The sequence below is a fragment of the Antennarius striatus genome, chromosome 11, assembly GCF_040054535.1.
Source record: "Antennarius striatus isolate MH-2024 chromosome 11, ASM4005453v1, whole genome shotgun sequence".
NCBI classification, from domain to species: domain Eukaryota; kingdom Metazoa; phylum Chordata; class Actinopteri; order Lophiiformes; family Antennariidae; genus Antennarius; species Antennarius striatus.
The window spans coordinates 14,013,307-14,036,229 of record NC_090786.1 but is presented as its reverse complement, the minus strand read 5'-3'; the positions used below and the strand labels follow the sequence as shown (position 1 = coordinate 14,036,229).

The 22,923-nt window shown below is 41.0% G+C and overlaps 1 protein-coding gene across 1 annotated transcript in view; it reads left to right on the top strand.

Moving 5' to 3' along the window:
- Positions 1 to 22,923, top strand: part of dst (dystonin) — a 78,724-nt gene that overhangs the window by 19,046 nt on the left and 36,755 nt on the right. The window contains exons 6-44 of the mRNA XM_068326998.1: positions 3,497 to 3,663; positions 3,824 to 3,936; positions 4,103 to 4,209; positions 4,289 to 4,408; positions 4,737 to 4,832; positions 4,924 to 5,051; positions 5,916 to 6,009; positions 6,111 to 6,265; positions 6,346 to 6,802; positions 6,898 to 7,026; positions 7,145 to 7,222; positions 7,303 to 7,464; positions 7,550 to 7,654; positions 7,798 to 7,893; positions 7,972 to 8,097; positions 8,183 to 8,335; positions 8,422 to 8,576; positions 8,663 to 8,789; positions 8,951 to 9,134; positions 9,888 to 10,045; positions 10,130 to 10,305; positions 10,427 to 10,565; positions 10,649 to 10,842; positions 10,936 to 11,098; positions 11,188 to 11,271; positions 11,459 to 11,566; positions 11,661 to 11,759; positions 12,008 to 12,154; positions 12,696 to 12,784; positions 12,865 to 12,973; positions 13,549 to 17,460; positions 17,557 to 17,703; positions 18,405 to 18,623; positions 18,704 to 18,847; positions 18,931 to 19,167; positions 20,031 to 20,183; positions 20,299 to 20,532; positions 20,654 to 20,929; positions 22,031 to 22,579. Of these exons, the coding sequence (XP_068183099.1) occupies positions 3,497 to 3,663; positions 3,824 to 3,936; positions 4,103 to 4,209; positions 4,289 to 4,408; positions 4,737 to 4,832; positions 4,924 to 5,051; positions 5,916 to 6,009; positions 6,111 to 6,265; positions 6,346 to 6,802; positions 6,898 to 7,026; positions 7,145 to 7,222; positions 7,303 to 7,464; positions 7,550 to 7,654; positions 7,798 to 7,893; positions 7,972 to 8,097; positions 8,183 to 8,335; positions 8,422 to 8,576; positions 8,663 to 8,789; positions 8,951 to 9,134; positions 9,888 to 10,045; positions 10,130 to 10,305; positions 10,427 to 10,565; positions 10,649 to 10,842; positions 10,936 to 11,098; positions 11,188 to 11,271; positions 11,459 to 11,566; positions 11,661 to 11,759; positions 12,008 to 12,154; positions 12,696 to 12,784; positions 12,865 to 12,973; positions 13,549 to 17,460; positions 17,557 to 17,703; positions 18,405 to 18,623; positions 18,704 to 18,847; positions 18,931 to 19,167; positions 20,031 to 20,183; positions 20,299 to 20,532; positions 20,654 to 20,929; positions 22,031 to 22,579 (10,089 nt within the window). The remainder of the gene's footprint in view (positions 1 to 3,496; positions 3,664 to 3,823; positions 3,937 to 4,102; positions 4,210 to 4,288; positions 4,409 to 4,736; positions 4,833 to 4,923; positions 5,052 to 5,915; positions 6,010 to 6,110; positions 6,266 to 6,345; positions 6,803 to 6,897; positions 7,027 to 7,144; positions 7,223 to 7,302; positions 7,465 to 7,549; positions 7,655 to 7,797; positions 7,894 to 7,971; positions 8,098 to 8,182; positions 8,336 to 8,421; positions 8,577 to 8,662; positions 8,790 to 8,950; positions 9,135 to 9,887; positions 10,046 to 10,129; positions 10,306 to 10,426; positions 10,566 to 10,648; positions 10,843 to 10,935; positions 11,099 to 11,187; positions 11,272 to 11,458; positions 11,567 to 11,660; positions 11,760 to 12,007; positions 12,155 to 12,695; positions 12,785 to 12,864; positions 12,974 to 13,548; positions 17,461 to 17,556; positions 17,704 to 18,404; positions 18,624 to 18,703; positions 18,848 to 18,930; positions 19,168 to 20,030; positions 20,184 to 20,298; positions 20,533 to 20,653; positions 20,930 to 22,030; positions 22,580 to 22,923) is intronic.

The following is a 22,923-nucleotide window of genomic DNA, read 5'->3' as shown; positions in this document are numbered from 1 at the left end:
GATTTCAACTCTAGCCTGATTGGGGTTATCCACGGCCTTTTTTACGTGTTACATTCTATCCTTTGTTAAATCAGTACAGATAAGAAAGTAATTTCAAAACATAATGTTGCTGTTCTTTGTGACCACTTTGGAACATGGACCATCATCATGACTTTGCACTGTTGTCAACACCTACTCCTCTTTGTGTAGTTTGACCAGTACTTGGTATTGTGCAGTTTGACCTGTGCTGGCTGTCAGGTGACTTTGACCTTCAGGGAAATTTCACTGGTGCACACTGTTATTTTTAGTTCTGCTGTAGAGTAGCATTATATTAATCATTCACACGTTACTAAGCAATTTGCCCATCAGGTGATTAATAAAGTATTCTGATTCTGATTATTTATTTATTTATTTAGCTTCAAAATAAAATTCTTTGTAGAGTCTTCCACAACTGGAGATGATGCATTGGGTTTATGTACTATAATGTACAACTTCCTGGTCAGAGCATTTGGCCTCTTGTGAACTATGCTGGTTTGATCTGTTGATGTAATAATGTCGGAGTAAACCACTAATGTCAGAGTAATGTCGGAGTAAACCACAACAAAGTGAAACCACTTTGTTGTCCAGCTCAGATGTGGATGTTCCAGCCGTTCCTATTCACTGGGACACTGCTCTGGTTCATGTAGTTAAACTTGCTGATTTAAAGTTTATCACAGCATATTAGGTACACCCCCATGTCTGCCTGTCACACATCATTGCAGATATAAATAAAAGAAAAGTCACTGGCAGCTTTAGCTGTGACGTCAAAGTGTTCAGACAAAGCCTGAAACAGGTCTGTCCACAAGTGTTTTTGATTGTCACCTATCTTAGAGCTACAAGCACGTAACGCCACCTCTCTCTCTCTCTCTCTCTCTCTCTCTCTCTCTCTCTCTGTGTGTGTGTGTGTGTGTGTGTGTGTGTGTGTGTGTGTGTGTGTGTTTATTGTGTTTTTACCAGATTAGCAAAGCCAAAGACATGTTTCAAAGGTCAAATAGGATTCAAGTGTCATAGATCCTGTGAGAGAGAGAGAGAGAGAGGGAGGGAGAGAGAGGGAGGGAGAGAGAGGGAGGGAGGGAGGGAGGGAGGGAGGGAGGGGGAGAGAGAGAGAGAGAGTCAGAGAGAGAGAGGGAGAGAGGGAGAGTCTGACCGGCGACTCTGAATGGACTTTTTTCACCGGCTTTCAGGTCGTCTGACACGTCTGAATGTTTTGTAGAGGTACTTTGTTAGAATGACTTTATGTCACTGGAATAGTGTTTGTTCAGCTCAAGCAGAGTTCACTGGAACCTGAAACAGCTTGCTGCTGGGATTCCATTGCAGTCAATGGGCAAGAGACTACATAACTGTCAGCCATGGGAAACATCTGTGGCTGCGTTCGTGGTCCGAAAGAGGAATGCTATGTTGACCCTAAGAAAGCTCCACTGAGCCCTGGATCAAGAGAACTCAAGGTTCAACGGTATTTTCAGAGGAAGAAGAGGAAATGGGAAGATTCTCAGCCTGCTGAATCTCCTAAGAGTCCAGGAAGACAGCTTGTTACAGGTGAGGCTATCTGCAAGAGCAGAGAGCTCCAACATGGCCCAGATGCTGACACAGAGGAGTCCCAAGCTATACAGGCTAAACCAGCAGAGCTGGACAGACATCTATCCAGGAGAGGAGTTTTCAGCAATGATGTTGACATTGGAGAGATACCAGTTTTGACCACGAGAGATCCCGATAATTGCCTACTTGGCAAGACAGTACCTTACAGGTTGGCAAGGGTATCCACAAAGAAGACAGAAGATGCCAGAAAGAGTACCACTGTAGATGGAAATCTTCATGGCATGAATGAAACTTCCAAAGCTGCCTTGGCCAAGGATGGTCAGCCTGTGAAGAAGCTTCTACAATGCCAGGTAAGGAGGGCTGTTAGTGTTGGTGCGGTGGAACACATGGTGCAGAGTCTGAGGGGGCATGACGTACCTCAGAGTATAAGAAGCACTTGCCAAGATCATATCTGGCTCTCAAGTACACAAGAGGAAGCGACAGAGGGCCTACACCTACTCTCACGACATAGGGCATCTTCAAGAGTCTATTTCCACCCAACAAGAGGTAAACATAGAACATGTCACGTGGGCATAGTGGTTAGTCATCATAAATGAATAAGGCGTTTGATTCATTTGATATGATATCATTTTGCTTCAATATGGTTGGTATTTAAATCATGAAAGATGGGCAAACCCCAGAAGGTGCTTTTAAAAATAAAAATATTTGAACTTATGAGGATCATAATTGATGAATTTGTCTTACAATGCAGAACAAGCAGTACCGTAAATGTTCACAGCTACCCTTTCATGTATTGTATTGAGTTTCAGTGGTGGGGTTTTGGTTTTGTTGAATAGAATACATTTAGTGTTTTTGTTGGAAAGCACCACAGTCTTTACTTGACAAAGACTTTTTGGTGTGTGGATTGAAAGTGATTCTTCTTATCACATATATCCTATTGTTTTTTCGTTCTGTGATGTTGCTTGGAAATCAGCCCCTGTCTGTACAGTAGTCACATCCTAAACATTTATACTGGCATACTCGTAGGACATTCCGTCATTGTCTTCAGGTTGGCGCTGGTCTGAAAATATCAAAAAAATCTTTGGGTCAGAGTTGTTGACCTGTTAAACCTCTGTAATACCTTTTCTGAACTTGGCCGTATGTTCCATGGAGTCTGTCAGGGATTCTGCCTTCATTGATAAAATCTACTGTCTTTGTTTTGTTTGTTTTTTTGCCCGGAGCATTGTGATGGAATATTTATGTAATAGTAACACAATCTCCTAAATGTATGAGTTCCATCTGGTTTATGGTTCCATTATTGGCCTGCATGAACTGATCACCTTTCAAGTGTGAACAAGCTATTCATAATCCAAATAAGGATTGTTTTCTGTTCAATAAATATTGATTGAGATATGAAGGTGACAGTCAAGTCCAGTTACTATTCTTGAGGCAGCTTTGGCTTTTGTTACATTTGCATGCATTGTGTTTCAAGGTGTTGCTGCTGTTATTACCACTCTTTATCTCACGGAGTTTTTATTCATTAAGTTTTCGGTTAGATCAAGAGTTCTATTTTAACACATTTTCTCTCTAGCTTCAGGTTATTTGACTTGAAGCCTAATTCAAACTTTGATTATTAACCTAAACGAATAAATCTGTCTATATCATAACCAGCTGATCTTAAACAAATGTGGAAGAAATCACTTTCTATTTGGTACATGCCACAGCACCCTGAATCAATCCTTTATCCAGATCTGCGCTAGCACTGAAAGTTTAAAATTACAATCTTGCTAGAGATTTAAGGGATGCTTCTCTAGTGGGGGTAGCAGCTAGCTATGTAAAAAGACTTCCACTATCTCTGTATTCCACAGGTATTTAGTGTGAGTTATGTTTTCAGTCCTCCACAGCTGCACATGTATTGTAAGAGCATCTGGGGTTCAACATTTGTTATATGTCTTTGTGACAGATCTCAGAGATCCACGTGACAGGCGAGTCCGAAGACATGACAGCCAAGGAGAGGCTGCTGCTCTGGTCCAAGCAGATAACAGACGGCTATGTAGGTGTACGATGTGATAACTTCACCACATCCTGGAGGGACGGGAGGCTATTTAATGCCATCATTCATAAATACAGGTACTATGACACCCAGGAACTGCAGTGATTTTTGCGGAACTGTGAATCTTTGTGAAACTTAATGGACATATAATGGATTTAGTGCTCTATTGTGCACACTTTTGTAGTTGGCAGGACTCGCTAGCATTGATTCATTGGTCTCTGTTTGTCTCATCTGCAGGCCGGACATGGTCGACATAAGTCATGTGTCATCACAGACCAACCGATCAAATTTGGAGCGGGCCTTTTGTGCAGCTGAGCAGCTGGGGGTGGCCAGACTCCTGGACCCAGAAGGTGACATCAGACTGTCTAATAGTATTTTCAGTCAGTAAAAGACTCAGCACAGCTATGCACTGAAAATCATGAGTGAAACTCAGATTTTGGCTTAAGGGATATTACTGGAGTGGTGGAGCACATTGTGTTGCTTCTGTGACTGTTTTGTTTCTTCTTCACCCATCAGACGTGGATGTGCAGTCTCCAGATGAAAAATCAGTCATCACATATGTTTCTTCACTTTATGATGCCTTCCCCAAAGTACCTGATGGAGTCGATGGAATCAGCCCAAATGTAAGTTAAGAGTAAAATATCAACTCCACCCAGTCTTAAGTTTGTTCTTTGTTGCTGATGATCCTTTTTCTCTTGACAGGATGTTGATATCAAATGGGTGGAGTATCAAAATATGATCAAATATCTCTGCCAGTGGATCAAACATAATGTGGCTATAATGTCTGATAGATCATTTCCCAACAACCTTGCAGAAATCAAGGTATTGAAGGATTTTTGCTTCATTTTGTTCACATGCCTCAGTTTAGAGGGCTCCAAATCCACAAACCATGTCATAAGATGTAGAATAACATAATAATAACTGCTTCAGCTAGTCCATGTGTGCGTTTGTCTGCTGTCGCTGAGACCTAAAGTGTTTCTGATTATATGTGAGAGAAGGCTTTTATCAGTGAAGGCACTTTCATGTAGTTGTTTTTAAAAAGAGGTGCCATTATCTTCTCACCAAAAGTTGTCCTAGTCCATTTTTGTTCTGATGCTTGGTGGCTCAAATGAAGAACTTTTTGTTTGTTGCAATCTGTTACCTTTTGCAGGCGCTTTACAGACAGTATCTACAGTTTAAAGAGCATGACATCCCACTGAAGGAGAATGAGAAGACAAAGATCAGCAATCTGTACAAAATGCTTGAGGTAAACGTGTTAAACAGAATAGCAGTTGTGTTTATGCTTGCCATCTCACAGTCTGCAGTGATAACAAATCTGTTTATACTACATGTGACAGATGTGGATCGAGTTTGGACGTGTCCAGTTACCCCCGGGTCATCACCCTAATGATGTGGAGAAGGAGTGGGGTAAATTAATTGTTGCCATGTTGGAAAGAGAGAAGAGCCTGAGGCCTGAAGTAGAAAGGTATGTGCAACTAGTGAGTTATTCAACGCTTTTGTTCACCTGGTTCAGCATAATGGGATTTAGGTATATAATTTGGTTAAATGGTTTGAGTTTTGCTGGACCTACTGTTCTGCACTGAGGTTCACTTCAGGGAAGATGTGGACTGATAAATCAAAGGGTGACTGCTTGTTTCAGTCAGGTTCTCGAGGAGGAGCTCTACTTTCCCTACTGTGTTTGTTGGCAAGGTATCTTATCTCTGTGCAGACTCACATGTCATCTATTGGACATTTAATTTCTTTCAATAATTTCTTTCACTAATTGTTGAAGCAAATTTGCCACCATGTCTACTCTTATGACCTTTTTTAGCTACATATTTACATTAGTGTTAGATGTGTCAAAAGCTGAAACATCTACTACAGCAGTTGGGCAGACTTTTTGCAGCCTCCGCTCAGATGAAGGGGAACTGTCCAAACATTCTGTTTCAGCAAATTATAGGAGTGAAATTTCTTGTGGACACTCCTCACCTGGCGGTATATCTAAAAATGTGAATGAGTTGGAAGTAGTTGCATCAGTTAGTTATTTGAATGTTAAAGAATTGGGTCCTTTCAGAAGGATGCTATGGATTATTAATAGTTGGATTCATTTACAGTAGTAGAGGGGATTTACTTTGTAAAGTAAGATGGCCTATTTGAACAGATTCTCTGCTGGTAGCAGTAAGAGTTTTTGCTCTAGTGGTGACGCTATCCTCAGCGAGCCTTTCCAAATGACCAGGTCTGTCTTTCTCAGTGACAGTATTTCTTCTGGATACAGGTGAGGTGACACCGCTTCTAAAATTATAAATTATAACATTTGTAAGCTGACATCTTTTTCATTTTGTTTTTGAAGGCTTGAGATGTTGCAGCAGATTGCCAACAGGGTTCAGCGAGACTGCATTAATGGAGAGGACAAGCTAGCATTGGCAGGAACTGCCCTGCAGTCTGTAAGTTTTATGAATTTTCATTGTGATTTGATTATAGTAGTAACAAATAAGATTGTCGTATTAGTTCTTGAGTTTTGAGTCTCTTCCTTTCCTTTTTTAAGGATACAAAACGTCTCGAGTCTGGCATTCAGCTCCTGAATGAAGCTGAGATTGCTGGGTACCTTTTGGAGTGTGAGAATATCCTCAGACAACAAGTGGTGGACATCCAGATTCTTCTGGACGGGAAATTCCCCTTTACAGATCAACTTGTTCAAAGGTCTTAAGTATATCCTGTGGCAAAAAGAAGCCACAGAATACTTCAACATCTCATTAATTGTGTTCTATTTTTTATAACAGGGTATCAAAACTCCGGGATGACCTCTTGGCTCTAAGAGCTGAGTGTTCCTCCGTGTACAACAAAGGTCACACTTTGACATCAGAACAAACCAAAAGGATGATCTCCGGCATCACACAAAGTCTGAACTCTGATTTCTCACAGAGCATCAACACAAGCCTGACACCAGCCCTTACTCCTGCACTGATCCCAGGAGGGTTAGACACCCCTGGGTCCACATTCACCTCTAGCCTTACACCGTGCCTCACCCCATCTATGACCCCTGGTCAGCAGTCCCCTTCAGTCCAGAGCTACATGGGAAGTGGTGGTGGCATGGATGCAGGCAGCCTTACGCATTTGAAACACATACAGACCCACATACCCTTACGGAAATCCTCACTAGCAGACCCCAACATGACGGAAGAGGAGAACAACATGAAATTTGTACAGGAACTCCTAAACTGGGTAGAAGACATGCAGGTGAGTTGTCATCACTAGATTATTTACAGCGTGATGTACAGTAGCATTAAAAGTGATTTTATCATGGGTTTAAATGTTTTTCTAAATTTTTAAAGTTGCAGCTGGATCATTCAGAGTGGGGATCAGATTTGCCGAGTGTTGAAATGCATTTAGACAACCACAAAGTTTTACATAAAGCCATTGAAGATTTTCAAATGAGTCTTAAAGAAGCCAGACTATATGAGGTAAGTAATTCGGAGATCCTCTGTTGCTTATAATCCTACATAATCTAGAATATAAATGGTATTCTGAAATGGGACTGTCTTCACACTGATGTCTGTGAAAAATATTTTTTCCCCTCAGACTCAGATGAACATGCCCCTGAAAATAACTTATTCTGCCAAACTTGCCAAACTCGATAAGCAGTATGAGAGACTGCTGGTAAGCAATCTGTTTTGAGTTTAATATTGTGCTGCTTTACATGTTTTTCATAGCCTTACTTGGATGTGTGCTCCTTTCAGAACTGTTCAAGAGAGCGGCAAAGCCAACTGGAAAGCCTGCATGACTTTGTGTCACAGGCAACACAGGAGCTCATCTGGCTAAATGAGAAGGAGGAAGAGGAGGTCGCCTTCGACTGGAGTGATCGCAACAGCAGCATCTCCAAGAAAAGAGACTATCACACAGTAATATTTTAATAACTAACTGTGAGCTAACAAGCAAACTCGTCCATGCAGACGCCAGAAACTCAGATTGATGTCTCCCACATAGGACCTGATGAGAGAGTTGGATGAGAAGGAGGAAGTGATCAAGTCTGTGCAGGACAAGGCAGATCATCTCCTGTTCCAGAACCATCCTGCAAGACTGACTATTGAGGTAAACCCTTTTTGGGTTTCCCCATCCCCACAGTCTGTATGGTAGTTAGAGTATCGCAGCTGTCTTTTCACCTTAGCAAGATGGAGTATTTTTATCTGTAATTTTCCAGTTATTTTACCTGGGTGTTGTGTGTTCTCTTCCAGGCCTACAGGGCTGCCATGCAGACACAGTGGAGCTGGATTTTACAGCTTTGCTCCTGCGTGGAACAGCATCTCAAGGAGAATACTGAATATTTTGAGGTGAGGCGAAGCTTGTCTTTAAGTAATCAGTACATGTGTTTGTCATATCTAATTTTTTATCTCTTTTTTCCGGTGCAGTTTTTTGCTGATGCCAAACAGTCCATGGACTACCTTAAGAACCTTCAAGATGGCATACAAAGAAAATACAGCTGTGATCAAACAAGCAGCCCACACAGACTGGAGGATCTCATTCAGGAGTCCATGGTAAATCAAATGAAAGATACACTATTGTTGTGTGTTTGCATCTTGCAAGTGAACAGCATTGATGAAGCAGTGTGTGTGTTTTCAGGATGAAAAAGAACAGCTGCTACAGTACCGCAGCACTGTGGCTGGATTAGTGGGCAGAGCCAAGAGTATCGTGCAGCTCAGACCCAGGAACCCTGAAAGCCCCGTGAGATCCTCCATCCCTGTTAAAGCCATCTGTGATTATCGTCAGATAGAGGTGCACAGAGGCTTTGTACAACACATTTAATGCCAGGTTTTCCCTCATGATATATCTGTGGTGCATCTTTATTATTGTTTTTTCAGATTACTATTCATAAAGACGATGAGTGTGTATTGGCTAGTAACTCTCACCGGGCCAAGTGGAAAGTCATCAACACAGCAGGGAATGAGGCCATGGTGCCCTCTGTGTGTTTCACTGTGCCTCCACCCAACAAAGAAGCCGTTGACATAGCTACTAGGTGAGGTGTTTGGATTTGTTTAGTCTGGAATGGGTAACTGGACTTTTTTCGGGTAGAGTGATTTGTTTCATTTGCTTTTCTTGCAGAACTGAGCAGTTGTACCAGGATGTCTTGGCACTATGGCACCACTCCCACATCAACATGAAGAGTGTTGCGTCTTGGCATTATCTAATGGCTGATATAAGAGCAATCCACAACTGGAATGTGGCCTCGGTGTGTTTTAACTATAATAATTTCCTTTCAGTTTTTAAAAAAAATCAGTTTAGGTTTTTAACACTAACTGACGATCATTTGTGATAATTGACTCAAGTTTGATGATAACTCAAAAACAAACGTAAAGTTCATGTCCAGTGTTACTCTTTAATCTCATGCAGATAAAGACCATGTTGCCAGGTGAGCATCAGCAGATCTTAAGCAACCTGCAGTCCCATTTTGATGAGTTCCTGCAGGACAGTGAAGAATCTGAAGTGTTCAGTGTGGCAGACCGTGCCCAGCTAGAAACAGATGTGAAAGCCTGCAAGGAGTACTACCATGATCTACTCCGATCTGCAGAAAGAGGTAAGGCTCAGTTTCCCCTCCAGTCCCTCCTCAACAAAGAGCTGTTGGCATACCACGAATGTAACGCCATGAGGGAAACACATGGCTCCATAAGCCGTTTAGGCCACAAGTTAATGCCTTTTGGAATTATGTTGATGCTTTTAACTCTCTGGCTGCTAATGATGTCTATGGATGTCATTCATGTTTTTCAACGGGGAGGGCTGGGCAACAGTCTGGCAGAGCTTGTCATTGAAAATCAAGCTTCTAATCATGGAATTTAGGATAATGATGCCTGATCCAGTTAGGGAACAGATGATGGAGAATCAGAGGAAGACGGAGAAGGAGAAGCAAACACTGAAATTCATATGCAGTTATGAATTTTGAACAGGGAAACATCTGGGAAAATACAGAATCATTGTTGTATGACAGTATGTTGTCATTTTACTGAAGTCATTGTAGAGAAGAAGGATCAATGCAAAGTGTGTAGGTCGTCATTTACATATATCTCCCTTAACCTTTGTTAAGTTCTTGATAAAAACAATTTCCAAAACCAGTTTTATAAAACAATGTGATTTACTGTAGATTATTCCAGTGCAGTTATTCCTAATTGGCCTTACTCTGTTATAATGATGCCACCTAGAGTAGAATGTATGTAGGTTATACATTAAATGTTTAGCCTTCCTTTCTGATATTACTTTTTAAAAATGGATTTGGATTTTATCCCCCTATGTGATCAGTTTTAGTCATTGTATTTATCAATTTTTTTGTAAACAGAGGAACATGAGGAATCAATGTACAACCATTACATCTCAGAACTACGTAACTTACGAATGCATGTGGAAGCTCACGAAGAGCACCTGATCAGGAAACTCCGCACACCTCTGGAAAGGGATGACTTGGAGCAGAGTCTGCAGCGCATCGCAGAACATGAGGTAGACACATCAGAAACTAGTAGACATAGATACAGGAAAACAGTGTTATTGTTGTTTACATCATCTCCGCATGTTGCTCTGCAGAAGAAAACAGCTGATCTAAATAAATTGAAAGAGAACCTTGACGGTTTGAAGGAGAAGTGTGAGTTGTTCCTCAGACAGGCTGCTGGTTCTTCTTTTCCGACGCTTTCCTCGGAACTCACCGTCCTTGTTGAGAGAATGAGCCAAGTTTACTCGATGTCCTCCATTTATATGGATAAGTAAGACAAGCCTTCAATGTCTAAAATAATTAATGTGGCATTGAATGTTTTTGGGTTTTTTTGCTCTATATGTATTTGCATTGAGAGTACCTGAAGTGAACACATTCGCCTCTGTTTGCAGGCTGAAAACTGTGAGCTTAGTGGTGAAGTACAGCCAGGATGGAGAGGCACTCGTGAAGACCTACGAATCCAAACTCTATGAGGAAGATTCTATGAACTCCAACGTCAAAACCATTGAGGCAGTCATGTCAACACTTAAGGTCATACATCACAGGATTCTACATTTCTACAACATTGTCAATTTTTCTGGTTCCTTTTGAATCATCGATCCTTCTTGTTACAGCAATGGCAGACAGAGATGAGTGACAAGCAGCAGGTGTTCCATGACATGGAGGATGAGCTGCAGAAAGCACGGGTCATCAGTGATCGCATGTTTAAGATACATAACGAGCGTGACTTCGACCTCGATTGGCACAAGGAGAAAGCCGATCAGCTGAGTGAAAGATGGCAGAACATACAGTCTCAGATTGACAGCAGGTTTGTCCTCATTACTTCTTCCAGGATTTTTAAAAATTCCTTTTGTCAGTCTAAGTATTGTTCACAACTTACATATTTACATTTAATTCAAAGGCTACGGGACCTTGATAGTATCAGCAAATCTCTGAAACACTACAGAGACTCCTACAGTAGTCTGGATGAATGGGTGAGACAAATGGAAGAAGCACAGCTAAAGGCCCAAGAAAACAAACCTGAAGATAGTAAGGCACTTGCTGAGCTGTTAAACAAACAAAAGGTACAACAAAATTTCACTTCTTCAGTATTAGTAAAAAAAAAGCTGTATCATATTGCTTTAGAAGTTTATGTTTGAAATACCTTTTTCAGGTCATTGTTGCCGAAATTGAACAAAAGCAGGGCAAACTTGATGAGTGTCAGAAGTATTCAGAGCAGTATTCATCTGCTGTTAAGGTAAGCCAGTTTATTTGAATTTGTTTTTATCCATTTTATTAAATCTCATCATCATTTGAATTGAATTCACAAGTTTTTTCCGTTATACTATGTATATATATAATTTCCAGTCCATTTCCAGCAAAAATCTAATTTAATTTTTAAAAAAAACAACCCAGAACACTGTGAACTCTACATCTCATTTTAGGATTATGAGCTTCAGCTGATGACCTTCAGAGCAATGATTGACTCCCATCACAAATCTCCACTCAAGAAACGGAGGATGCAGACCTCATCAGATGCCATTCAGCAGGAGGTAAGACTAGGATTCAGCTATGAAATGTGTGCTCTGTACAAAGCAGGCCTTCATCCCAGTGACATACTTGTTTTCTTTGTTTGATTTAACGTAGTTCATGGATCTCCGAACCCGTTACACTGCTCTTGTAACTCTCATCACACAATATGTGAAGTTTGCCAGTGAAACACTGAAGAGGACAGAAGATGAGGAGGTGAGAGACTAGAGTGTTATACTCCATTAAAATTCCTGGCATTCTATATATTTTATATCTTATTATGATGGTCGCTTGGTTTGGCTGTGAAGTAACCTTGAATTGTTGCGTATTTTGTTTTACGGTTGTTGATGACAAAAGCAGTGTTTCTTGATTTTGTTTAAATTACAATTTGCTTTTCAAGATCCCCCTTCATTTTTTAAACAAATCTAATAGTCTTTTCATGAATCCATCTGTTCTGATCGTAGAGATCCGTTGATGAGGAGAAGAGAGAACATGGTGATAAAGTTAGCAAACTATTGCACTGGATGTCCAATGTGAAACAGACCCCCAACAACTATGGGAATGCTCCTATAGATAGCAATGCCAACACAGACCCTTCTAATAAGCCCAAGGTAAATAAATTGCTTTTCTGTAGCACTTTCTGTGTCTCTCATTGTCATATGATGCCACATATTATATATTCTTTGGTTTATTTGTGAGGATTATTATACTAATCAAAATGATATCAGCTTTTCGATGTAATAATTTAATTTAATTTAATTTAATTTAATTTAATTTAATTTTTAATTTTTTTTAATTTTTAATTTAATTAAATTAAAAATTAATCAAAATGATATCAGCTTTTCGATGTAATAGTCAAAATTTCTACAATTAAATTATGTTATTCAGTAACACCAGATGTTGCACAAGCACAAAATATATTCCAAGGTTTAGTCCCATTCTTTCAAAAAGAAAAGTGCAGAATGTAAAAAAAAGACAAAATTATATTGTAATGTAATGACATATGAAAGACATCATACATTTTCTCGTACATGTCCACCGTACTAGGATTCTAATTGGATATTTCTTCCTTTTAAACCAGTCTAATAGAAAAATACTAAGTTACTAAATGCACGATGGACATTACTAATATGCCATTATTTGATGTTCTAGGTGTCAGTCGAAGAAATGGTCACTAAGAAGGAACAAATTGCAGAAGCATTGAGGGCCACGCAAATGATGCTGGACAAACACAGTGACAAGTGAGTCAAGTGACCGTCACTGAATTGAGTTGTCCACTGTTAGAACTGTCAGCTTCATTCTTTTTGTTTCGTCATTACAGAATGACAGAAGAGGACAGAGAAAGAGCTCAAGAGCAGCTGAAGGCCCTCAACCAGGCTTACAGCGAAATCTCCCAACACTGTTCTGATCAGATACTCTCTGCAGACGAGGTTGGACACTTGGCTGTTTCTTCCCTTGAGTCGTTTGCATTTGTGTCTTATAGTGTGTGAGAAAACAGTGCCACTTTGTATTTATCTGCATGACTAACCTTTTTCTGACAGAACATTGTAAGCTGCTATCTCTTCCATTGAATCATTAGTGACAGAAAACAATATAATTACGATTGAAGAACAGTAGGTCTGAGTATGCTGTAAACATGCTTTGTTGCATTCAGCTTTCTTCTGAATGTGCTTGTCTTGAAAAGTCAACAAGATGATCGATTTGCCACATAACCTGTTTCCAACAGTAAGGGTTGTCACTAACTATCCTCTTTTATAAGACACTGGATACAGCATTCCCAGATGCATGATAGCTTTCACTGTGTTGTCCGTCACTCTCCTGTTGCACCCCGATGCAGTCCTGCACTTGTGCCAATTTGCATTATACATTTAACATGCCAGTATCTATCTAGTGGTGAGTATACCCTCTGTCCTGTTTTTATAAACTTAAAATGCATTTTCAAAAGAAGATAATACAGGTTTTAAATGCTGAAACCATGCACTAATGTTGTTGTTTTTTTCATTAGGATTTTAAATCCAGTGATGAAGAGCCTGGGAATGGATACATGACTAGCCTACATGATCAGACAGCTGCTGTTATTCAAGAGGAAGATCAACCAGTGGTATCCAACTCCTCTCAGCCTGTGCCGCATGTCTGCCTGGACTGGGACAATCCGTTCAAGCAAGATCTTATACACAGATCCACAAGGAACCATTTACCGGAGTTAAGTGAATCAAGCATATGCATAGAGAGTGTCTCTTCTGTGTCACTCTCTGAAATAGCAGCACTTAAGCCCACATCTGAGGACCTGATCATCAAGATGATTGAAGTAGAACAAGTCAGCGGTGGACTAAAGGTGTCCTACACAGGGGACATACTGACCTTGAAGACGGCTTTCCAGTGTGGTTTGATTCCTGCGTCAGTTTATGTAAAGATTCTTCAGAAGCAAGGGAGGCATCAGGGTGTTAGTGAAGATCAGTCACTCTTAGAGCCTGTGCAGGGGGCAGAACCATACGAAGTCAGTGGATTGATCTTGAAGTGCCTCAGCAGAAATAAATCACTGACATCAGGGAGAGATATTCAAACTCTGAAGTATTTTCCTGATGTTGATGAGGAGGCCATAAAGAGACTGTTAGGTGTAGGTGACCCCAATGAAGGTCAAAACATAATGGCTGAGGCGTCAGAGGATGTTAATAGCAACGTTTGGAATGTCAAAAGTGCTGATGGGCTACTGGTTGATGCATCCGTTCAGTGTGATTTGATGAGCTCCAGCAGCACACTCACTGTGCTTGGACATCAGCAGCAGTTTATTGGACTTGTGTTGCCTCCCACTGGGGAAACCACCTTATTCCAGTCTGGCCAAAACACCCCTACCAGCCACTTTACCAGCAAACTGTTTAGTAAACGGGAAAAGATTTTAGCTTTTTACATTCCAGAGAACTCAGAAGTGGTGGACATGAGCTCCGCCATTCAAAATGATCTGATTGATAGTTACACAGCGGACTTTTTGAAATCTATAGAAATCCCTGATTGTTTTCCTGATGTTGGTCACCTCAGTGAAAAGTTTCGCTCATGGCTCATGTATAAAAAGCTCAAGCTTGATGGATTCCGTCATGATGTAGATTGTTTGAAAGTTGGTAGTATCCCTACTCACACGGAGACAATGCAGTTCTTCATCTCCTACCTAATGATAAACAGCTATATAGATCCTGTTTCAGGACAGAGGGTCCTAATTCTTGATAAAGAACTGAGAAAAAATATTATTTTTTTTCTAGAAGATTCAGAATTATCTGAAGAGTCAGAGAAAAGTGTAGCTTCTCTGACGTTAAGTATTGGTGACCCTTCAGAACAGATAGGATTAGAGGTCCCGCTACAAATAAATGAAGAAGCAGAGGAGTTGAGCAGCTTCACACAATACACACCAAGTGCTCATTTTATTTCCTTGGTCAATGGAAGAATTTCCTTTGATGAGGAAGCACATAAAAACGCTTTGACTGTAAATCAACCCCTTAATAATGGCATTGACATGGATATCACAGAACCTGGCGTGACAGAGAAAGCTGCTGGTCCTGACTCAACAAAGTCAGGGGAATGTGAAGAAAATGTTTGTGGATTTTCTTTGCCAGTTGCTGCTGGAGGGATTCGTAGCTATGACCTTGATATTCAGACTGTTGCGGGTGTGTTGGTACTTCCCACCTCATGCTCTCTGAATGGCCAAATTAATTTGCCACTAAAATCTCCTGATCAACCACTACCAGACTATGACACTGAGTTCCTTTGTTCTGAATCAGAAGATAAAGATATTACGCAATCCGATTTTTTATACATTGAAGACTTTGTGGAGGATGATGCTGACAGAGGCCATGATATTTTTCTTCCACAAGCCCAGGTGAAGGAAGGGAGTGTATTAGAAGGGAGTGGTGAGACGACAGCGTTGAATCAGGTTGAACTGCAGTTGAATGAAAATAGAAGTGATTTAGATGATGAGGTCAGTCTAATGTCTCATTTAAAACAGGAAGAGTTTAATGGATCCATTTCCTCAGATTGTGTCCTTTCTGTAAGGGAACAGGGGCAATTGAGTTCTGGGTGCCCCATTAATGATAGCCAGTTATTGCAGTTTGAGTCAGCTTTAGAAAAGATTGATGACAGAATATTTAATTCTGACCCCAAAGTCAGCATTTTCCCAGAAGAATACCACATCCACTCCATCTCTAGTGATCATAATACAGGTTTAGTGAACATTAATGCAGACGAAAACACACAGCAGCTGACTGAGAGGAAGGTTTCTGTCACGGTACTTGATCTGAATGATAAGGAGGCCGTTAGCAGGGAGGGAGAGAGCAACAGCGGAGATGCAGCGGTAGATTGTGAGACAACAGGATACACAGAGAGCAATTATCCACATCATTTGCCTCCATCGACTGGTGGTCAGGAGTCCCAGATGAGCTCATTATCCAAAACGAGTCAGCTTACTGCTGAATGCGTTCATCACGACAAATCATCTTTACTGGCTGAAGACTGTGACTCACAAAGTGTCATCAGTGATCGGTTGACAGATGAAGCTGATGTGATAGAAGAACGTCAAACTCGACGTAGCATTCCTTTTAGCCACGTTAAATCTGTCAGCTTCAGTGATGAGGTCTCCATCGCTAGATCTGAAATAGGGAATCAAATAGTTAGTGAGAGTGAACTAGACACGTCTTCGTCACATTGCAGTTGGTTAACTGGAGAAAGTAGAGTGGAGGATGACACAAATGACATTGAGTCACCTTTGTATACTGAGTCAGCAGCAAGTACAGATTACCCAACATGCATAGAGCCGGTATCAAACGGAGTCATCTCAGGTTCCAGGAGTAAGGGTAACTATGACGACAACATGACAGAAGATGGCAGCAGAGTCACATCCCCTGAAAGACAAGAGCGTCTTTCACAAAGTGATCTTAGTGTAAACCTCATTAGTGAGAGATCGCCAGACAAAGTCACTGTGACAAATATCGGTCTCATGAGTTTTAATGCAGCAGATTCAGAGCGAAACACTCATACATCCAGCACAGTTTGTCCTAAGTCTGTATTGGTTGATCAAAATGTGTCATTTTCAGGGCCCTGTGCTACAGATAATGTCTCAAGCAGCAATGTTCTTCCTCCGGAGAGTCAAAATGGTGACATTGATATGGAAGAGATCTCTGAGTTACAGACAGCAGAGGCAGGAGATGAGCAAAGTGCAGATGTTAGTGGAAAGGTCTCTCCATCATGGCACTCTGAACCTGTAATGGGAGTGGCATTAGAATCTGCTAGTCCTCCAGAGGAAGAAAGATTAGAAGGCTGTAATTTTGAGCATCGTCAGAATCTGTCTCCAGCTTCATCAGTGTTGACAGATGCTGTAAAAGTGTCTTTAGACAACCAAGGGGAAATTACAGAGGTGACTAATGTCAGTGATTTACAAACTCAAGATGTTAGCAGTGTAGCTGAAGGTCTGAACCCTTCACAGCATTTAGTAAGTGACGGTTTCTGTGGGAATGTCCCACCCCACAGTCTCAAAGTGAGCACTCATCCAGACCTTCTCATGGATTTGATCAAGCAAAACACTCTCAATTTAAAAGACAAAGGAAAAGAAAATTCAGACGTGAAGCTGCAGGACCAGACAGTCAGTGACATTATAGAACGGTCTGATGGTCCAAACATCCAGCTACAACTGCTGCAGATCATCAAGAGCCAAGACCTTTCAGTGCTCCAGGACGTGATGGAGACACTGAACACAGCTCTGGGGGCTGAGCACCAGCAGAGGCAGCGTGTATTGGAGAACATCATGGAGGAGAGCTCAGAGGGAGATGATGAGGGGTCAGCAGAAAATGATGACAGGAACTCAGCAGACAAACACCACCCTCCGCCTCAACCTGCCAGCTCAAATTCTTGCAAACTTGAGCAAGTTAAATCAAAGGTACTTTTATCATTTCTTTTATGTTGAGCTCATCGCGTCCAGTTTTTCCCTTATGTAGCATCTCCTACACTGCTGCTTTGTGTTTTTTTCCCAAAGCTGTTCTCCACCCAGGACTATTTGGAGTGTGTTGGGAGACTGCAGGACCACGTTGATGTTTTAGATGATGTCAGAAAAGACCTTCTAAGCCAGGCACCCTTGAACAACAGCATGAAGGATTTATGGATCCAAGTGGAGGAATGTCAGGTTAGAAACCAACATCAATCAGCATCATTATTTTTTCATCTACAGTATTTTCCGCACTGTAAGGCGTACCTAAAAGCCTTTAATTTTCTCTGAACTGACAGTGCACCTTATAATCCACTGCGCCTTATATATGAAAAAAATAAATAATAGGCCATTCACTGAAGATGAATTTTCAGAGGAGTTCTCAGCTGTAACCTCAAGCCCCACGCTGTTACCTATCTGGTCAGCAGCCCAGACAGAATACGCAAGTCTAAGTTACACCCCCCCCACACACAGTTACCTGTTATTTCAAGGTCAACCACATTTGCAATCAATTTTAGCATGCCAGGTGCCTTTGGCTAGTCATGATTTGGCTCTTAAAATTTCAGAAAGAGCTACAGAGTTATGAATGCAATCTCTTTAGCGCAGCTCAATCTATTGGATGCGTAACACAACCACAGCCACTACAGTAGTGTCTGTTCTATGCACCTCATAATGTGGTGGGCACTATTCTGGTAAAAACAGGCCATTCATAGAGTTGCGCCTTATAAACAGGTGTGCCCTTTAATCCAGTGCACTTTATAATCTACTGCACGTAATATATGACATAAAAAAGAAATAGACCAATCATTGAAGGTGCACCTTATAATACGGTGCGCCTTATAGAGAGGAAAATTCTACATGTTTATTCATGCCTTTGTACTCAATTGTCCTCTATTAAGCAGAACTTGGAGTGCCAGCTTTCTTCACTGGATAGGGAGATATCGGAAGACATGGAAAAATCCAGGCAGCTCTTAAGTTGTGTGGACGAGGGCATTCCCATACAAATCCGTCAAGATTTGGCCTCAACTTATCTGGAGTTAGGGACACATTTTAAAGCACTACCCCAAATGTGTGCAGAAAGGAGTCAATCCCTGACTCAAGCAATGGAAACAGGAAAGGTAAGTGCACATCAACAGTATTGAAAATACAATAATGTCACAGTTTCATCAGTTATTTACTCTTTAAAATGTGATTTTAGGTACATTTGGAATCAACATACCAAAGACATCTTAGTGAACTTGGTGACCTAGCGGGTCTCATCCAGAACAATTCTGAGGTGAATGACATGGATTTTTGCACATGTGATGAACACACACTGAGACAGTTGATTCAACAGATAAAGGTACCTTTAAATGCTGATTAAAAACAATGAACACTAACAGTGACTACATAAAAATGCCAGCATATTTCTATCTTTCCATTCAGGACACAGAGAGCAACCTGCTAAAAGATGCTAAGCTCAAGTTAGAGGATGTTGCATTTGACATCCACTGTTTTATTTCTGAACATGCTGAGTTTCTGAGTCCAGCTCAGAGCAGCGACCTCCTCAGATTCCTCAGCAACACTCAGAGAGCGTTCAGGGATGAAACCGAAAGGCTTATAAATCAGAGAAGTGCTTTGGATCTCCTTTTGGACAACTGCGAAAGGGAAACCCAGGATAAGGTCTGCATGCAGATATATAGTAAAAAATCCACTGAAATAACAGCTGTGTACAGTTTGGTTTGCAAACTGAAAATGAAAGGTGATGATGAATGCCTACAGCATGCAGAGATGGCTGTGTATGTCACATTACTGGTCAGATTTAAGCAATCACAGCAGTGGCTGTGGAGTGTGCAGTTTGCACATGAACTGCATGCAAAGATAACTTTGAGTTAACTTATTTTAACGTATTAAATGTAGATTTAGGTATGGTTCTTAGCATTGCTACACAAATGCATATATAGGAAGCTGACATTAGGTTATGTCATCTCTCACATGTAGAGATGCCTGTTTAAAAAGTAGGAAACTTTCAGCCTTTTAATTTAATGTGGAAAATGTAACTTTTTTCAGATATGCAATGAGAAAGAGTCACAATCAGCAGGGACAGCTCTAAAACGCCTCTCTATCTGTTTGTCTTCAAAATGCTTCCATCTTGATTATTTAATACCTGTTGGCTTTTATACCAGGGTTCCAATGTGGGACACTCTGCTGTCAATACCTAAATGTCAACTTTTGCATGTTCAAATGCTTGATCACTCCTGCAGACTAACTTGTGTGTTGGTTGTATTCTTCAGGTCTTCAAGACACAGTGGACTAAATGCACCTTTCTGTTGGAACACCTTCATTAACACACAGGACATAATGTCCCTTTGAGCTCATGTTTAAAGTGGCAAAAAGCATGTTTACAGCATACTAAACTTTTACACTATTTTGATGAAAGGAAAAGATTGTATGTTACCTCCTTTGCTTTTTTTTGTTGGGTGTGGGTTGGAAAGGACTTAATGGCGATGTATTAATTTGTTGTTGTTTTTGAATGTGTTGTACAGTCTTTATTGGCAAAACACAAGGAGTTTACAGAGAAGTTGGAGGAAGTGTGTGACAATCTGACTCTGACGGAAAACCTCCTGATTGGTCATCAGCAACAGGCTGAAAATGCCGAGTGTGTAAGAGACCTGCAGCAATATCAACAGGAGAATCAGGTTTGAACTGTTTTTTTGTGTGTGTTTTTTAGTTTTTAGCACAGTACGAGTTCAAAGCATCTCCTTTAAAATGGCCTCTCACATCTTTCTTCCTTATGTCTGTCTAAATCTCAAGGCTCTGCAGAAAGACGTACTGACCAATGCCAGTGCTTTGAGTGAAGTCGTCTCAAGCACTGAAAAGTTTCTGGAGGAAAACCGGAACAAACTGATGCCAGATCAAATCGCCATGCTCGAGAAAAAGTTGGGAGAAGCCAAAAGTAAAGCCAAGCTCATTGACCAGCGAGCCGAGGAGTCTAGGAAAGATTTAGAGAAGGTTGTGACCACAGCCATAAAACAAGAGAGTGAAAAGGTCAGGTGTCAGATTACCTCCACATGTGATGCCTGCAAAATATATGTCATGCATTGTTATTATTAGCTGGTTTATAATTGACACATTTGAAATTTTAATGCCAACAAACTATGTTTCTCAGGCAGCTGCTGTTGAGCGGCTTGAAGAAAGTAAGAACAAAATTGAAGATCTCCTGGATTGGATATCCCACGTAGGGAACAAAAATGAGAGCAGTAAAAAAGAAGTAAGCAAAGAGAATGGAAACCTGTTAGAAGAACCTTCATCTGAGAGACTGATCAGAGAGGATGATGATGCCAATGGAAATGCTATGCAGACTACTGAAACAGATTCCGACATAGAGAGCAGCGGAGGGAACAACGTATCCCTGGATCTGGATAAGCAGTACGACAGAGTCAAGGTACGGTTGACCTGACCTGGTTATGACAGGTCATACTTGTATGTTTTTTTAAGGTACTGACTTTCTTGCAAAACAGTGTCCATGTAATTAAAATTCCAATTTTGGATCATCATATTTAAATCTAAAGATTAATGGCATGAAAAGCAAACTAATCAGAAATAGAACTAGAATCACGATACTTTATTGATCCCCAAGGAGAAAAAAAAAAGTTTTTAGTTCGAGCTGCTGTGCTTCAGAATGTTAAAAGACAGTCAGTATTTGAAGAAAAATTTTCAAATTCACCTTTGCTGATACATCCAACCACGACTGTCTCATCTGAAAACTTCTGGAGATGACATGTATCTGTGCTGTCGTTGAAGTCTGTGGTGTAAAGGGTAAAGACAATTGGAGAGAGAACAGTCCCTTGTAGGGGCCCCAGTGTTGCTGATCACACTGTCAAACACAGAGCCATGCAGGCACACATACTGCTGTCTGGAGGTGAGACAAACTCCAGACACTAGAGGATGGTCGACCTGTATTGCCATTTTTTCGTGGTGTCTTAGGTACAGAAACTGAGCAAAACATCGTCCACATCACAGGGACCCTCTGTAGACTCAAGATTGTCTTGAAGAGATGCTGAAATATCCCACACAGCTGAGAGGCACAGGCTTATACACTCTGGGGCCCACCCTGTCTGGGCCTGCAGCCTTCCCACAGTGTAGTTGCCCCAACTGTCTTCACACCTCATCTGCTTTGATCTTAATTGCCACCAGCAGTGGGTGAGGGCATCAGGAGGAGGCAGAAGAGTAGTGACATACAAAGAGGAGTACCAATTTCAGGGAGACCAGAATAAGAGATGTATGATGTTATGACATTTCCTTCAGTTAATTTAATTTATTAATAAAACAGTTCATAACAATACTAATACTAATACTACTATTAATAATAGCAATAATAACAATAATATTATTAATAATAAGAGAGTATCACTATTGGTAAATTGAAAATTTCAGATAAAACAAGCAAGAAAAGGAATGGACTCTAAAGACAAAAAATGATTTCATTGATTATAACCTATAAATGTGAGGATATTTTGTTCTCATGGTTTTATTGCTCCCGCAGGCCCATCATCAGGAGATTCTATCACAGCAGCAGGATCTGATCATGGCCACCCAGTCAGCTCAGGCATTGCTTGACAAACAGGCCAACATGCTGTCTCCAAAAGACCAGGAGAAACTGCAGGAGAACATCCAGGAGCTGAAGGGACGCTACGAGGCGTCACTGACACGAGCTGAACAGCAGATGAAACAGGTGCAGAGTGTCCAGGAGGAACTGAAGAAGTTTCGGGGCGACTGTGAGGAGTTTGAGAGTTGGTTGGACCAGGCGGAGGGGGAGATAGATGAGTTAGGAGCTCCTGTCGGCTCCCTCAATATCCTCAGTGACAAACTCCAGCAACAAAAAAGCTTCTCAGAGGATGTGATTTCGCACAAAGGGGACCTTCGCTTTATCACCATTTCAGGTCAGAAAGTGTTGGATGTGGCCAAAGCATGTGGGTCGGATGATCCTGCAGTTAAGGATGCTCAGCTGCACGTGGATACATCAGCAACCTGCTCTGTTGTCAAGGAGAAGCTGGATTCAGCAGCCACTAGATACAAAAAGCTGCATTCACAGGTATTCATTCAGTCTGGAGCTGATCTGATGGAGGTTGGGAGGTTGACATGTCTTATTCTCACCTCTGGGTGGGAGCGTTTGTCTTCAATGAAATATGTGAATATTACCTCATTCAGGAGTCTCAATCATTTGTAATCACATTGAAAATGTCCTTTTTATCCTAATGGTAATTGATATCTTTACTTCCACCAAGTCATGTTTTGGAATTATTTGGTAGTCAGTGGTTATGCGGACAGTACAACAACCTTATTGTCACAAAATTAAATTATACATGCCTTTCTAGTCATATAATCAACCCTAATTATCTGGTTTATGAGTGTCTTAATTTAATTTCCTTTGTTTCA